At 41.8% G+C, this 17,902-nt stretch overlaps 1 protein-coding gene across 5 annotated transcripts in view; it reads right to left on the bottom strand.

Annotated features, from left to right (window-relative positions):
- The window catches only part of LOC137369825 (AT-rich interactive domain-containing protein 3A-like), a 529,509-nt gene extending 522,466 nt beyond the window's left edge, over positions 1-7,043 (bottom strand). For 3 of the 5 annotated variants that reach the window (XM_068031397.1, XM_068031405.1, XM_068031432.1), the window contains exons 1-2: positions 6,641-7,043; positions 4,227-4,913 (exon numbers count right to left, since the gene is read on the bottom strand). In XM_068031397.1, the coding sequence (XP_067887498.1) occupies positions 4,227-4,913; positions 6,641-6,679 (726 nt within the window). In that variant the 5' untranslated portion in view covers positions 6,680-7,043. Of the gene's footprint in view, positions 1-4,226; positions 4,914-5,559; positions 5,726-6,233; positions 6,523-6,640 lie in introns of those variants that run through there. The other 2 variants (XM_068031414.1, XM_068031423.1) reach the window with 2 other exon arrangements.
- Positions 7,044-17,902: the final 10,859 nt, after the last annotated feature.

Here is a 17,902-nt window from a genome sequence, read left to right as displayed (position 1 = left end):
CTCTATCAGTGTGACTTCAATTCAAAACTTGTATTTTCAATAAGCACTTCTGGTGTGGCCCAATCAAAAGGCAATTAATACAATCCAATCAATCCAGCTTCTGTTGCTACTTCCCTTTTTTGTCTATTTGAGTCAATTTCTTACAATGTGCAATTCACAAACAGTCCTTATCTTTTACTCTGCAGATCCACCACCAAACACTGTACAATCTTTTTCCCAGTACAAGGAACATATATGTGTGTGCAAAAGCCAAACTTCTGTTAACAATTACCTCTTGCTATACTCACTTTTAAGCAACAGTTCACATGTAGACTTAAGCTATTCCAAATGAGCCTGATGAACAATGCATACTAAGGAGAGTTCATGAGGAAAAGTATTGCAAAATAATCCTAATGATCAGAGATTGTTAGTGCTTTCATTTTCCATGTCAAATTAAACTCGGCCTATAATTGATACCTGGTACTTTGCAAATTAGAAGCAGATGGCAAAGCAATTCCACACTGCTGGAAGCCATTTTTGATAGCTGTGGTTAACAGCCTTAGTCGTCCCTCCTTTACCCAGTAATATAAAAGATGAAATGGGCAGCCAAATTAATTCAAAATGCATATCTATTTAAATGTTTGTATAGTATTTTAAAAAATCTCCATTAAATCATTGTTTGCACACTCATAGCCCTGAGAAATGCAAGGTAAAGTGGAAGTTCTTGTTTACCGAGTGTTACTTTATTCAATTTTCTCCCTTGCTGTCCTGAAGGTTCTCACTTATGCTGAGCTACAGTTCAAGGGTACTCGGCAGCCTGAGATACCTTGTTCAAGTTGCCATTCTTTACAGGTGACTAAACAGCATTCGCAACCAATTTGGTCAAGGGAGGCATCACAGCTGATTTCAGTCCTTCCCTGATCTGATACCCAATCATTTTCCAGCATGTGTCACTGGACAGCGATTAGAATCAGAAACCCTGGCATTTTTTTCCCCTTCCCAACCTATAGAAACTGAAGCCAATTGCCACACTCCAACTGCTGGGTAAGATTAGCTGACTTGGTACAGACTGAGGATCAAAGACCAGAATTTCTGGTGTGCATGACTTAGTATCACAAGGTGTAATAAGCAGCCACAGAGCCCCAGCTACTACTTTCGTTAGATGTATATAATTTTTCAATGGACTCTTCTAATCCCAAGCATGTGTGTGTTCGCTGTAGCCACTGGCAACATTATGTAACTGACACAACACCCATTCATGGTATTAATGATGCTATTGCTTTGCCTTATCCGGATAAAGAAATTTAAAGATCATAAAAATTCCTATTGTATGTGATAAACTGGGATATACAAAAACAAATAAAAAAGTTGAATTAAAAGAAATTTGAATATAACAGGGATTTCACATATACCATCTGAATCTTGCTAGAAGGTGTGATTGGATAACATTTTCCTGCAAGTGGACTATATTTTTAAAAAGTGCCTAGAACTGGATGGGTTGGTCAAAGGAAATTCTCATTTCTCAGTTGGAACTGAAGTCATCTCACTTCCCAACTTGTCTTGCTTTGACAAAAACCCAAATTAATAAAATGTGAACTGTTCATTTTCAGTAACATACTTGTAAATTAACAGTATTAAGATTAGCTGATAATAATTACACTCAAAAAGTTATTGAAAGGATTCTGTTCCTTTTGAATAAATACAAACTACAGTGTAGAGAAGTACACAATAAACCATAATTCTGATGAAAGCTCTTTGACCTGAAACATTAATTCAGTTTCTCTCTCCACAGATGCTGTCAAACCTGCAGAGTATTTCCAGCATTTTCTTTTTTTAATTTCATATTTCCAGCATCTGCAATATTTTGCTTTTGCTGTAACAAATCACTACTGGTGACCTGCTGGAATGTTTTCTCAGTGATCATACTTAATAGGTTGGAGTCCCATTATATTGCATGCATTTTCTTTTGACAGTGGGCATATATGCCCATGTAATTAAGTTACTCAATTCATATCACTATTTTTTTAGTGAACTGGAGCGGTTTTTCAGGAAACTAACTTACATCATTATTACTGGGTAAAGGATATTTTGTCTAAGTAGCAAAATCATCAGAAAATATTTGTGAATTACAGTAAAGCCATGTTGTATGCACAATAACAAAGATAGCATCTAACTACATTTGCGTATAAAAGAGGACTGAATATGCAGACATGCAAAGGAGTCAGGACATAATGAAACCTTACTCATAGCAGGGATTTACATTCATTGAGGTTACACACATTTGGGCTTCAGTGTACAATCATTCTGAAAGCTGGCTTACTTTGTAAATTCTGGTATGTACTATATGGATAAAATTGTTGCAAAAAGTCAGGGCACTAAGGTCTGGTTAAATTCATTCCATCATATTGGGCTGCAATCTCCTCTAACATGTTTTATAGACTACAAGCAAGTAATCCAAGTGCAGGGTTTATTTGATGTAACATTAAACCACCTTTGATTTGTCCACAGCTGAAAAACAGATTCATTAAAGATGCTGAATAAAATACAAAACTGCAAGAATAGGAAAAGAATTGTGAAAAATACATTCTCTCCTTTTAAAAGACTTTTTTCTGCTTGCCAATTCCCTACCTTCCCCACCACCCCCCTCCCCCCGCCCCTGCTTTCTGTATATGTTGATTCCTCATAACACAAGAATTCCACAGGCATCATCACCCTCTGGTACCACATTCAAGTTACCATTATTCATGTGCAAGCATTGACACTGTTGGCAGGCTATTTGGTTGAGTAAGGCATCACAGCCAAACCCTAGCCTGTCCTCATAAAATGTCCACACATATATATTTCCAACAACAGTTGCTGGATTTCAATCAAGAGCGCACACTCTGGCCAATCTTCTCTTTCCTAGCTCAGGGGCACTGAAAGAAATGTAGCACACCTGCAGCACAATAGCTGAGTTTAGCTAACCCAGCATAGACCTGCAGCCTTCTTGGTCTGTCTGGCTCAAACACTATTTGGATGAATTTGTTGGGTCTTCAAGGAAGCTTTAACAAATTAATACAAACTGTCTGGTGATTTCATACTTTCACTGTAATGCCTTACAATGAACATATCAGTGATTTTCTTCAGACTTCCTCCTGGTTGAGCCAGAAGCTAGCCTTGACTTTCTTGGACAAACTCAGGTTGAATTTGCCAATATCCCTTCCAGATAAAGTGAGAACTATGCATCATAAACTGAAATGATTTGCTTTAACAGTAAATTTGTAACATCCCCACTCCCCTCAGCATTAGCAAAACAACTAAACATGTTGACTACTGTTTTACTGATGTGTAGGGAGAAAGTGTTAAGATTAAATGTGAAGTCACTGAAAATAGCATTGAGATTGTAATGGTAGAAAATGGTGCACATTCTTACTGCCATTGATTTAATTCTCACACTTGATCAACACAACAGCACAGGACTGTAAGGGAAAGTTTTTGTAATGTGCACTATCCACATCTAGCGACAGAAAGTCAATGACAGAAAATTAACTACAACTTGGTTTGACTTATGGGTGAAAAAAGTTGAGCAATTAACAATGAGCTTTATTATGAGAACACTGTCCTCAAACTCTGTCCTCAGTTTAGAGGGATGTAATATACTCTGTAAACATTCAGTGATATGAACCTGTTAAAGTGAAAGGAAACATGAAATAAAGGAAAACTACCTGTTGCAAAGTACAAGATACAGGCAAAGGTATTTTCTTCAGTACAAAGTAAAATGATATACAGCACAAACTATTGACAGTTTAAAGTCATTAGTCTGTCCTCCCAGTCTACAAGTGCAATGCGTGTACACACTTAATTGTTATATCTACCTGTCAACCTTGGTCCAGCTTTTCCAACTAAGAAAACATCCTTTTAAAACTAAATTCGACGAAATTCCAATCCTTTCAAACACACTCATTTTGTTTCAGTAAAAAGTACAAACTTGGATATTTGCCTATCGGAAGTAGCTCTGCGAGTTCAGCCACATTAAAACACACAATGTAAACTCTAGATAATGGGGATATACCTAGGTCCCTGCAATGGTCCAATACAAACATACACGAACAGCGAGCCAAATCCTCGGAAGTAACTCTAATCGTGCCAATTAAAGTGGGATGTTCGGTGCCCACATGCACTAGTGCCCCCTGCATGAGACGAGAGTGGAATATTACAGGTGAATTTCGCCAAACACAGCACAAAGTGGAGAGGAAAGGTTCGCCTACCTGTTTGAACTGTTCCTCGTAGGTCCACTCCTGCTGCTGGGACTGTGCCTGCTGGGGGATCCCGACTGGAGAGTGAGATTGGCCGGGGAGGTGGTAGGGAGATGGCCCGAATCTGGACAGTTGGACTGGGGTCCCTTTGAGAGTCTGTCCGGGGGCTGACACCCCAGAAGCACGGTGGATCTGAACGCCCTCCATTCCTTCTTCCTCTTCTTCCTCCTCCTCCTCCTCCTCTTCGTCCCCCTCCTCTCCCAGCTCCTCCTCGGCCTCCCCGCGCTCCAGCTCGTCCTCCTCGGATTCGGACAGCGCGGACGGGACGCGGCAGCGCTGCGCTGTGATCAGCGGCCGATGGGCCCCACTCGATCCGAGCCCCGCGTCTCCTAGACCGGCCATAGCGGCGGCTCGGACCGCTGCTAGGGCGGCTGCTTGCTGGGCTGCTGCTAGGTGCTGGTGGACGGCTGCGGTCATGGCTTGCTGCTGCTGTTGCTGCTGTTGGCTTTGGCTGTCAACTCCGGCTCGGATCACATCCCTCTCCCTCTCTTTCCTCTGCCTCTCCTCCTGCTCCAGCCTGGCCTGCTGTTGCCTCTGCAGGTTTTCCATCACCGCTTCCAACTTCATGCCGTGGGGAGCCTGGTAGTGTGCACTTCCAGAAGAGATCAGGCTGAGTCCATTAGAGGCTGTTAAGCCTTGCTGCTTGCACAAGTAAGAAAAAGCAACAACAAAAAAAGTCATGCAGATAACTTAACCAAACTTCGCCCGCAACCTGATCATATATATTTAACAGGAGTTCACAGGCGCCCGTTTTAAAGAAAAACACAGAACTGCAACACACTCAAAGTGAGGAAACTGAGTGAACTATATTGTATCGTTAACTTATCAGAATTGCAGAACTCGATTGCATTTATCTCGCAGATTGGGGATTAAAAGCCAGCACAAACTCAAGAATTATTCCCCCCAAAAATACATGGACGGACATTCTACGTTTGATAAAACTTTAATAGGTACTTTAAAAAAAAGTCGGATCGCATTCCTCCCTGGGTCACACGTTTGAAATCAAAGTTGTGGAAAAGATTGACTGTAAACTACAGACCACTCTGCAATCCAATCTGATATAAGAACAATTTATCCTCACAATACAACTCGCGGGAAACCCGATTAAGATTTGTTTTGCGTTGGGCATTTTTATTAGAAAGTTTATTCTTGGGGGTGGGGCTCCTAAAAGCATTGAATATTTGTTTGAAAACGAGCGATCACTGATTCAGTTTAACAGTTATTTGTTGGCAGGCAGTCCGCAACGAAAACAACTACTCTTCACAATAACTAAATTAAATATTACCTGGTCCTATTGTGCAACGCCCCATTAAACCTTGTCTTCAAAATCAACGACTCCAGCATATTGCAACCTGCCCAAAAACACTGACAGAACTTGGCTCTGTACAAACTACAGACCAAGTGTCCCACTAATAAATGACAGGATAGAGATCTTCGTTTGTAAATGGAAAAGTCCTATCTACAAGTCCCAGAATCGGTTACACTGTGACCTCGTCAATCCCCCGGCTACAGGAAGTGTTTTTCTTTTTTAGAAAAAAAAACTTACCAAACTGCTATATTTCCCTCGGTGATCTTGCTCCGATCAGCAAAGCTGTTGCGATTGTTTTCAATACTCTATCACAAACCTTATCCCCCACCCCCCCTCCCGCCCCCCCACACGTTACATTTACCATTTCCTATAACTTTACCCAAACCCATCCACCTCTGTTTTTAACGGGTAAAGGTTGGATTAGTTGTATCCCGTCTAAAACTTGCTTTTAACATGTGCCTGTTTTATGTTTTTTTTGGGGGGGGGGGCAAACGTGTACTTTCCCCTCTTTCATTCATTCATTCATTCATTCAGCTTGCTGCCAACCGTTTCCACACTTTCAATCTCCGTGTTCAGCGATCTTTGATCACAAGTTTAATCGCCGTTGACTTTTTTTGTTTTAAGAATGTGAACGTAGTCGCAGAATTTACCTTCGTGAAAAAACTCAACACAAGGGACCAAGCCGAACAAACGCCTTTCTTTTATCTGTCGATGTGTTTTATTTTACCCGAAGTCCGGCTCCTGTTTTATATGCACATATCGATATATTTTCAATCCAATCGTTTGTTCTTTTCCCAGATTAAACAATCTCCCCTTTCATTTTCTTTCTCTCTCTCTGTCTTCTCTCCCCCTCTCTGACGGTTTGCAGATCCTGTCACGACTCCTGTTTAGTAACACTTTATCTCTGTAAAAATCGCTTCCCCCACCGCCAAACCTGATTAAAATATTTACAGACAGAGCTGCCGAGTTACGCCTCCGGGCGATCTGAGACCAGAGAGAAAGGAGAGAGAGAGAGATTTATATATGACATAGAAATAATAAAAAAATACACCCTCACCAGTGCTGCTTTAGCCACTACACTCGCGTTGTCAACCATGATCTATTTTTTTTTGTTTCTTGCTATGTTTTACTTTCCTCGCTCGTTATCCACATGTGTAATTCCCTTCGAACAGTCCAGATTTCCCTTTTTGATTTCGATATTCCCGATCCAATCCCTCTGGGGACTCTCTGCTTTTCTTTCACAGCATGCAGCATACATATAAACATGTAGATGTGTACATATATACACACACGTATATTCCTGCCAACCATTAAATATCGCCCTCGGATTGCAACAAGTGGCTCGGAAAGCGCTGGGGCGCTTGCGTAACCTGGTCTGATAGAGCCAGACCTCTGCTCCCATTTGCTAAATAGACGTCAATTTGTTGATAAATAGAAGAGGCAGCGGTCTAACACAGGAGGTGGGGGCTGCATTGACACCCCGCTCTCACCTCTGGTGTGACACATCCCTTCCCAATCCCAGTGCACACGAAAGCCAGCAGCCACTGATATTCTTGAGATTTGCACAGTTTAAATGTAGAGCTTTTTTTTTGCTCACATCAGCAGATGTGCAATTGCTCATTTCTAGAGGAGGCAGCTATTTGACTCAAACTTGGCACCAGCTAAAGTTGAGGGAACAAAGCCATTGGTTGCAAACAAAGCGTCAGGTACGCTAGTGAGGGCTGTACCTCCTGCTGTTAGTACCTAGACCCGTTTAAATATGGAAAAAAAATGTCACCACGTTATGGGGAACGGAAGCGAATTTTATTAACCCGATCGGGACGACTACAGCCTATGGCAAGGTTGGAAATGAACAGCCGCCATATAGTTGCACTTCTTTGATGCTGGAGCGACATTATTAAATTGCCAAGATACAGGCTGTCCCGTAGATTGGAGATCATGAAGGTTGATAATGAATATATATCTGGGAGTGTCGGGGCTGGGGGATGGGGAAGTCACTGTGTTGTGACAGCCGTAAGATGTATTGATCCTTCACCATATGGGAAATTTACGCCGACAGCACTGGGTGTGGTTGGAACTTGTAAAGTGCGAGATCGGTGGGTGTAGGAGGCTGAGATATTTAAACATCAAACATGCAGCGAGTTCATAAATAGAGAAAGCAGATGGCTTTCTTTGACAATAAGCAACGCAGTAAAAAGAGTAGGAATGGCCACATAGTTCACCTGCAAAATATCTGTGCCTGGAGTTTCATTTGTTTCACAAGATTATATACATATTTTATGGACATATATATGTTAAACATTAATAAACAACTCGCAGCCACCAACACAGAACGTAAAGCATTCATTACGCAACAAGTTTCACTGCTGCCTGAATAATTAACACGAGCAGCTTTCGCTGAGTTTGTATTTGCATTGAGGCGTGTACATTAAACACAGTCGGCTAGATATAAAATAAATATATAGGGGGATAAAGGCAGAGTGTAACTACTGGTGCGAACAATGCCAGATGTGGTCAAGGATATGGTCCTGGCTTGATGGGAAAGCTATACAAATGGCTGTGGATTAGTTTGTTTCCAGTCAGTCTAAACTCAGTAGTGGGCAAATTATTGGAATCTATTGTGAGAGACAGGATAAACTACCACTTAGAAAGGCAATGGTTAATCAAGGATAGTCAGCATGGATTTGTTAAGGGAAGATCTTGTTTGGCCAACTTGATTTAATCTTTTGAAGAAGTAACAAGGAAGATAGATGAGGGTAGTGTAGTTGATGTGGTCTACATGGATTTTAGCAAGGTTTTTGAGAAGGTCCCACATGGCAGACTGGTTAAAAAAATAAAATCCCATGGGATCCAGGGAAATGCAGCAAGGTGGATACAAAACTGGCTCAGTGGCCGGAAATAAAAGGTAATTGTTGACAGCTGTTTTAGCGACTGGAGGGCTGTTTCCAGTGGCATTCTGCAGGGCTCAGTACTGGGTCCCCTGCTTTTTGTGATGTATATTAACGATTTGGACGTCAATGTAGGGGGCATGATCAAGAAGTTTGCAGACGACACAAAGATTAGCCATGTGATAGATAGTGAGGAGGATATCTGTAGGCTGCAAGAAGATATTGATGGTCTGATCAGATGGGCAGAAAAGTGACAAATGGAATTCAACATGGAGAAGTGTGAGGTGATGCATTTGGGGAGGTCAAACAAGGTAAAGGAGTACGATTAATGGGAAAATACTGAGAAGTATAGAGGAAGTGAGGGACCTTGGAGTGAATGTCCACAGATCCCTGAAGGTAGCAGGACAGGTCGATGAGGTGCTTAAGAAGACATATGGAAACGTTTCCTTTATTAGCCGAGGTATAGAATACAAGAGCAGGGAGGTTATGCTGGAACTGTGTAACTCATTGGTTAGGCCACAACTTGAGTACTGTGTGCAGTTCTGGTCACCTCATTACAGAAAGGATGTAATTGCACTAGAGAGGGTACAGAGGAGATTTATGAAGATATTGCCAGGACTGGAAAAATTCAGCTCTGAGGAAAGATTGGATAGGCTGGGGTTGTTCTCCTTGGAACAGAGAAGGCTGAGGGGAGATCTGATTGAAATGTACAACATTTTGAGGGGCCTGGATAGAGTGGAGGTGAAGGGACTATTCACCTTAGCAAAGAGGTCAGTGATGGGGGTGCATAGATTTAAAGTGATTTGTAGAAAAATTAGAGGGGAGATGAGGAAAAACTTTTTCACCCAGAGGATGGTGATGGTCTGGACTTCACTGCCCCAAAGGGTAGTTGAGGCAGAGACCCTCAATTCATTCAAAAGGAGTCTGGATCTGCACCTCAAGTGCTATAATCTGCAGGGCTGCGGACCAAATACTGGAAGGTGAGATTAGAATAGGTGGATCGATTTTCGGCCGGCACAGACATGATGGGCCAAGTGGCCTCTTTCTGTGCCTTAAACCTTCTTTGATTCTATGATTCTATAAATGGTGATGTGTGTGTGTGGAGATTAGAAATATTTTTGGATAATTTTAGTAACAAAAATCGGAGCTAATATGTTGTGACACTGTAACCAAAGTAATGCTTGGCAATACATCCTGTTATACAGGATGCCAACATTGGCAATGTGTTGTGTAATATAGCGAATATTTAGGCCTCCACTGATGAATCGCTGGGTAAATGCAGTAACTCAATGTTGGACTACCATCGGAGTGTCCCCATTCAATGCCTGGGCTGTGCTCAGTTAGCTGTCCTGAGTCAAATGGCAGTAAGAGTGCCTCCAACATCTGTGGGAAGGGTAAAATCAACTCAGCCAGCATTCCCACTCCTGATTGCCATCCAGTGACCCCTGCTGGAAAGTGCATGTGTGCGGACATCACATGAAGCAGGATCATGTTGACTGCGGTGTAACTCTCCCATCCTCCAGCTGCTTTGCTTGAATAGGCTTCTGACACTCACCATCTATATTCACATGTAAAGAGTGATCATTCGGGTGCTGTATAAGAGGCTTGCTTGTGCCTGAGGAACTGTGCTCCAGCTTGAGCTATCATTTTCATGTGTGCAGGACAGAAAAGGAAGGAATACTTTTATCAAAAGGAGCGTGAATAATGGGAGCAACTATTAAGTTGTGGGTATCTTGCTGTGGGTTTCAGGTGACATCATAAGCCACAGAAAGAGAAAAATTCAAATAGTTTATAATCATTATCTGAAGCTAAATCTGCTGCAGTATATCAATCTGGAAACCACTCACACAGATCTTTCTCTAGATATTAGCAGGTCTATAACATTGCTGATGGGTAGTCTGGAGAACAGTTGTGATATTTAGCTGCCAAGATGAATCTGTGTTTAACTAGTCCCGTCCTTTCAAGTACTTCTGTGCAAAGATGGGCTAAGTAGACGCATTCAGGTAATTGTAGCTACTCCTAAACTCCTGAGGTCAATTAGAAGGCTGTCTGTCAATTTCTGGCTGTAGATCAGAAGAATCCAACATTTTTAAGATTGTTTTGCCTCTGTAGCAAATTGTGACAGTTTGAAGTGCAATGTTTAGAGCATGAGGGTAGAAATTGATATGCATTATGCCAGTATTTCAGGCATAAAACAAGCACAGAGCATAACAATTCAACAGTGGGGTAGTCTGTGCCCAATCAGTACAGGTTTTGATCCCACTGCTAAAACTGTAGGGCCCTTTTTTTAGGCATTGCGGTCCTTGTATACATTAATGAGGAATTTAATGCCTATTTTAGGAATCCTCCCTGAAACTGGGCTGCCCTGAACACTGCAGGTGCTGTGTCTACTTTAGGAAAACCAGGTCGACCTGGAACATTACCAGCACACCTTAAAAGGACCCCTGGAGACCGCCACCAAAAACATAAGCTTCTTAAAACATTCTTACCCGAATGTTGAGCCAGGAGGAGCAGTTGTGCTCTTCCTGCCTCCACAAGAGTCCTGAAGATGGTTCCCAATGCCCTCCTGATTGCCTCCTCCTCATCCCAGGACCTACCTGAGGGTCGCTGCCATTATGCAACAACCAAAATTGGCGTCCCCTTTGCCAGCGATTTGCCTGGGTAGACACAACAGGTGTCCGCAACTCCCCCATCTGATTTGAATGAGGCCCCAGGCTCAATTTAGATTGGTCCTACCTGTTCGGATACAGGGATTGTTGCTTGCTCTCCATTTGCACCAACCGGCTAGTGCTATCCAACCTCTACTCTTGGTAGAGTGTGCAACAGGTGGTTAATCCGCTACCCATCCCCCCCCCCCTCCCTCCCCATGTTCACCCCCAATAAAAATTAATATCTACATAATTTATTTCAGATGATATGCTGTTTTATAAAAACAGGAACATTAGAATGTAATGCAGGTTGTGTTGTCCCGATGCTAAGCTGAAATTGTGTCACATGTTACAGACATAAATATTAATTACTGCTAAGTAAATGCTGAATGATGTCACAGCTTAATTATTCTTCGGGCTACAGGTCATAACCCTGGCTTTTTATAAATGTGATTGGTAGGGCCATTCAGATGTTACAGTTATTTTGGTTCCTGTGTAAAATGACTCTTGTTTCTTATATTTCTTTTGAGTTGTGGCACTGAAAGTTGAGTGTGATACTTGAAGTGTGATAGATAAGTTCGATGGAGAAGCAAGGAGAAGTGTGACAGGCAGAAAGTGCATGCTATACAGAGTAGCTAGAAATCCAACTGTTTTGAAGACAGAAATCTGGCATAGTGAGAGGGGAGAAGTAGGAAATTGTAGCTGGAACCTACACAGTTCCCATGCCTTTCTGGCTCTAAAGAGAAATTTTAATGTTGAGGGGGTAGGCAAATATTCCCCACTTCCCTCAAGCATAACATCACTTTGGGAAAAGGACAAATGGGATCCCAGGCTTCTCCAGAGATCTCACCAGTTATACCTCCTGTATGGCCACTGGCAAGTATGCCTCATCATTTAGGCTGTGTTCATCCATTGTAGAATGTAACCCTTCTATAAGTATGCTTACAGGGCCTTACATAGTTCCCACTATGGCAATAGCCAAACAGTAGATGGATACTGAACCCACCAGTGAAGGAGTAGCAGCAAAACAAATTTGAGGTCATTACATCTTTGGACAGACCAGCTTGCATTCTGTGATGGAGTGGCGGGGTGCAGCTCCTAAATCCCTCCATGTTTGTGGGGTGGGCACCCCTGCATTGCAGGCACTGACGTAGGCACCCACCCCCATGTTTCTGTCAGTGGAGTGGAATGCCAAGAATTTCTAGCTAACTGTTTTTACCACTAAAACTACAACCATCACAAGTACATGCATTTAGTTAGTGACTTTAATGTAGAAAAATGCCCTACAGAGATTATAATAGTTAATAATACAATAGTTAGATAGAAAGATGGTTAATTTCTGGGAACAGTGTTATTCCACTTTGCCAGCACTGGGAATCATGGCAGGCATTAATAGTCAATGGGTTTCATAAAGCTGATGCATGATGAATCAAAGAATGATAGCTACTGGCTACTAGTGCTAGCTACTTCTTCAACAACAGTTATCTACTCCACTCAAAACCAATTTCCCTGCTTTTTCCTTATTCATTCTGTGCTCTTTTGTTCAAATACTTGCTCAATTCTCTTAAACACTGTTATAGTCTGTGTCTCAATTATAGAATCATGACATCCATCCATTAATATTGTTATGCCAATGTGCTTGGTTGAATGATAATTTTATTTAATCCACTGACTGGAGATCTGAATTTATATTTTTTAAAAGACATCTTAAAAAGACAAGCTGCCAGCAAAGTCATCATTTCAGCTTAAGATGATCACCTAGTTTGCAACACTGTGTCCTACATTGCAAAGGACTGTGAGGAGGGAGACGAAATGGCTGCATTTCTCAGCAACAACCAAGACCCAGGAAGTTTAAAGGAACTATCTGTTCTTTTCAGCAAGCAGAGAAATACTGCTAACTACTATGTTTGAATCACTGTCATGTGACAGGCGCCTTGCCATCTATGGTTTTAAGCTGGTGTTTTCTCTGCAGCAGAGGAGAAGCAACTGGACTCTGACATGAGCAGACCCTAAGTGAGGGTCCCTCTCTCTCTCTCTCTCCAGTCCAGCTTGAAAGTTTTCAAATCCTGCTTGTTGACTGACCACCTTTGCATACTCCGGCTACAATCCCAAACCCCGTTGGAGGAAATCATCTGCATCGCTATCTCCAAGAGACTCACTGAACCAGTCATCTGCTTCTGCAAACTAAAAGCCTCAGGACCACTGAATTCAGCTAGAAGCCAACCAAATCACCAAACTCCACAGACTGTATACCTTTTTTTATGGACTCTAACTCAACCAATCTACCTTTCCCCACTCTGTAACCAATTTGTGTATGTGTAAACCTCTAGTGTGTGTGAGAGAGTAAAAGTTTGTACGTTGTTTATTATTTTATTCGTTTGGTTTAGGTATGATAAAGTTAACCTCTTTGTTAACTCAAGAAAACCTGTCCAATTGGTTCTTGTTATGATCATAGCAGGTAAGTAATCAAACACGTACTGAATTGCCAGTACATTCACTTTAAGAATGAATTAAACCTGTTGTGGTCTAACAAGGAGAGGGAAAAGAGGGAAGCCCTTCAATCCCTCCTCACTTGACTGTAACAATATATTATGGGGTAGTCACTAAGTTGTAACAAATGATGATCAGCAGCTGAATATATGCTGCATGAAATGTGACTGTAATACAGGTGGTGTCTGAAACATTGGACATGAAACTCGAGCTAAATTGTTTTTTGTTTTTTTTATCTTTGTTAATCAACCAGCTTGCTATTTTTGGAATAAATTGCCCTACCAATATATCTTAGTTCTGATCTATGAATGAAAGACATAAGCACATCTGCCCTTCTGTTGATCTCAGTTATGGTTCTAAACACATCTGTACTTTTGATCTCAGTTACAGTTATGAGCATTCTAATAATTTATAGATAGTTATAAAAGGAAGTATATCCATGGTTAAAGAAGTTAAGGTAAGCATGAAACTTAAGGAAAAGGTCTATAATTGCACAAAGATGAGTGGCAAGTCAGATGATTGGTTAGAAGATAAAGAATGGCAGACATTGATTAAAAGGTTAATTAGGAGAAAGAACTTAAAGTATGAGAGGAAGCTAGCTAGAAATGCAAAAATGGATAGCAAGAGTTTTTACAGGTATTTAAAAAGGAAAAGAGTAAGTAAAGTGAGTGTTGGTCCTCCAGAGAGTGAGAATGGGAAGTTAATAGTAGATAATAAGGAAATGGCGGATGAAATGAACAAATACTTTGCTTCTGTTTTCACTGTAATGGATACAAAAAACATTCCAGTAATAGCTATAAATCAGGAGGTGAAAGGAAGAGAGGAACTTGGTGAAATTACAATCACCAGAGAAGCGGTACTGAGCAAACTGATGAAGCTGCGGGCTGACAAGTCCCCGGGTCCTGATGGGCTTCATCCTAGGGCCTTAAAAGAGGTGGCTAATGAGGTAGTAGATGCATTGGTGTTAATTTTTCAAAATTCGCTAGATTCTGGAAAGGTTCCATCAGTCTGGAAAATAGCAAATATAACCCCTCTATTCAAGAAGGCGGGGCGGGGCGGGGGGGGGGGGTGGGGGGTGGTGAGGGTGCGGGTGGAGGCAGAAAACAGGTAACTATAGGCCAGTTAGCTTGATGTCTGTCATGGGGAAGGTGTTAGAATTGATCATTAAGGCGGCTATAACTGGACACTTAGAAAAACTCAGGGTAACTGGGAATAGTCAGCATGGCTTTGTGAAAGGGAGATCACGTTTAACCAATTTATTGGAGTTCTTTGAAGGAGTAACGTGTGCCACGGCTAAAGGGGAGCCCATTGACGTATTGTACTTGGATTTCCAGAAGGCATTTGACAAGGTGCCACATAAAACGTTATTGCGCAAAGTAGGAGCTCATGGTGTAGGGGGTAACACATTGGCATGGAAAGAAGATTGGCTGGCTGGCAGAAAACAGAGAGTATGCATAAATGGGTCCTTTTCTGAATGGCAGGATGTGATGAGTAGAGTCCCACAGGGTCTGTGCCGGGGCCTCAACTTTTTACAATTTATATCAATGACTTAGATGAGGGGAGCAATGGCAGGGTAGGTAAATTTGCAAATGCCACAAAGATAGGTAGGAAAGTATGTTGTGAAGAGGACATAAGGAGCTTGAAGACTGATATAGATAGGTTGAGTGAATGGGCAAAAATCTGGTAGATGGAGTATAATGTGGGAAAATGTGAAGTTGTTCACTTTGGCAGAAAGAATAAAAAACCAAAATATTACTTAAATGGAGAACTACTGCAAAACTCCGAGGTGCAGAATGATCTCGGTGTTCTAGTGCATGACTCACAAAATGTTAATCTGCAGGTACAGCAAGTAATAAAGAAGGCAAATGGAATGCTATCCTTTACTATGAAAGGAATTGAAAATAAAAGTAAAGATGTTATGCTTCAGTTATACAGGGCATTGGTGAGACCACATCTCGAATCCTGTATGCGGTTTTGAAAGCAGGACAAATCCAATCTGGCCACTTACTGGCCCATCAGTCTACTCTCAATCATCAGAAAAGTGATGGAAGGTGTAATTGACAGTGCTATAAAGTGGCACTTACTCAGCAATAACCTGCTCACTGATACTCAGTTTGGGTTCTGCCAGAGCACTCGGCTCCAGACCTCATTACAGCCTTTGTCCAAACAGGGACAAAAGAGCTGCTTTCCAGGGGTCAGGTAAGAGTGACTGCCCTTGACATTAAGGTAGCATTTGACCAAGTGTGGCATCAAGGAGCGCTCGCAAAATTGAAGTCAATGGGAATTAAGGGGAAACCTCTCCACTGTTTGAAGTCATACCTAACACATAGGAAGATGGATGTGGTGGATGGAGACCAATTATCTCAGCCCAGGACATTGCTGCAGGAGTCCCTCAGGGTATTGTTCTTGTCCCAACCATCTTCAGTTTTCTCAACAATGACCTTCCTTCCATCATAAGGTCAGAAGTGGGAATGTTTGCCGATGATTGCACAGTGTTCAGTATAATTCATGATTCCTTAGATACTGAAGCAACCCGTGCCCACATGTAGCAAGACCTCGAAAACATTCAGGCCTAAGATGTTAAGTGGCAAGTAACATTTGTGCTATACAAGTGCCAGGTAATGACCATCGCCTCTTGATGTTCAATGGCATTACCATCACTGAATCCTCCATCATCAACATCCTGGGGGTTGCCATTGACCAGAAACTTAACTAGCCCAGCCATATAAATATTGTGGCTACAAGAGCACGTCAGAGGCTGGGAATTCTGCAGCGAGTAACTCATGTCCTGACTCCCCAAAGTCTATCCACCATCTACAAAGCACAAGCCAGGAGTGTGATGGAAACTCTCTACTTGCCTGGATGAGTGCAGCTCCAACAACACTCAAGAAACTTGACCCCATCCAGGACAAGGCAGCCTACTTGATCGGCACTCCATCCACCACCTTCAACATTTACTCCCTCCATCACTGGCACATAGTAGGAGCAGTGTGTACCATCCACAACATGCGCTGCAGCCACTCGTCAAGCCTCCTTCGACATCACCTACCAAACCCACGACCTCTACCACCTAGAAGGACAAGGGCAGCAGATGCATGGGAACACCATCACCTGCAAGTTCCCCTCCAAGCCACACACCATCCTGACGTGGAGCTATTTCGCCATTCCTTCACTGTCCCTGGGTCAAAATCCTGGAATTCCCTTCCTAAGAGCACTATGGGTGTACCTACGTCCCAAGGACTGCAACAGTTCAAGAAGGCAGCTCACCACCACCTTCTCAAGGACAATTAGGGATGGGCAATAAAAGGCTGGCCTAGTCACCGATGCCCACATCCCACGAACGAATCAAAAAACTCATGTAAAAATAATCTATTTCCAGGGTGTTTTCCTCTATGACTATATGGAAGTCCATTCTCCACATTCATCATCCTTTATGTGGAGAACTTCCAGATTTCATTCCTAAATTTATCTTTTACTTGTTCAAACCTGTGTCTCCTTGTTCTATTCATACAATTTAATTTGGATCAATTTTTCAGATTTATCTTTTCTGTACCATTTACTATGATATTATCCTCAATATGATCACCTGATTTTACATAGAAACAAGAGTAGGCCATTCAGTCCCTCAAGCCTGTTACACCGATCAGTTAGTTTGTGGCTTATCTGTACTTTAACTCCATTTACCTGCCTTGGTTCCAAACCTCTTGATACATTTACCTAACAAAAAAATCTATCGATCGTGGTCTTGAAAATTTCAATTGGCCCAGCATCCACAGCATTTTGGGGAGAGAGAATTCTAGATCCTACTACCATTTAGGTAAAAAGAAATTCCTGATTTCACTCCTAATTGGCTTTTTCTAATTTTCAAATTGTAGCCTCCTGTTCTGGATTCCTACACCAGAGAAAACAGTTTCTCTCGACCTAATGAATCAACTTTCTGAACTCCAGATAATACAAGCCAAGTTTGCAACTTGTTCTCACAATATAACCCTGTTCTAATTCCTGTTATCATTCTGGTAAATCTGCATTCCAAAGCCAATATATGTTTCCGAAGGTTCAGTGCCCAAAATTTAATGCAGTATTCCAAATGAAGTCCAATCAAGGCATTGTACAACAGAACAACATTTTCACAACCCCCTTGAGAGGGAGGCCAACATTCTCTTTGCCCTTATGATTATATTTGATTACATTCTCTTTGCACTAGCTTTTAGTGACTTATGTACATGGATACCTAAATCCCTTTGCTCCTCCACAGCTCCTAGTGTCACCATTAAGAAAATATTTTGCTTTATC

Source organism: Heterodontus francisci, chromosome 1, assembly GCF_036365525.1.
Source record: "Heterodontus francisci isolate sHetFra1 chromosome 1, sHetFra1.hap1, whole genome shotgun sequence".
Taxonomy (NCBI): Eukaryota; Metazoa; Chordata; class Chondrichthyes; order Heterodontiformes; family Heterodontidae; genus Heterodontus; species Heterodontus francisci.
This window is presented reverse-complemented; position numbering and strand designations above follow the sequence as displayed.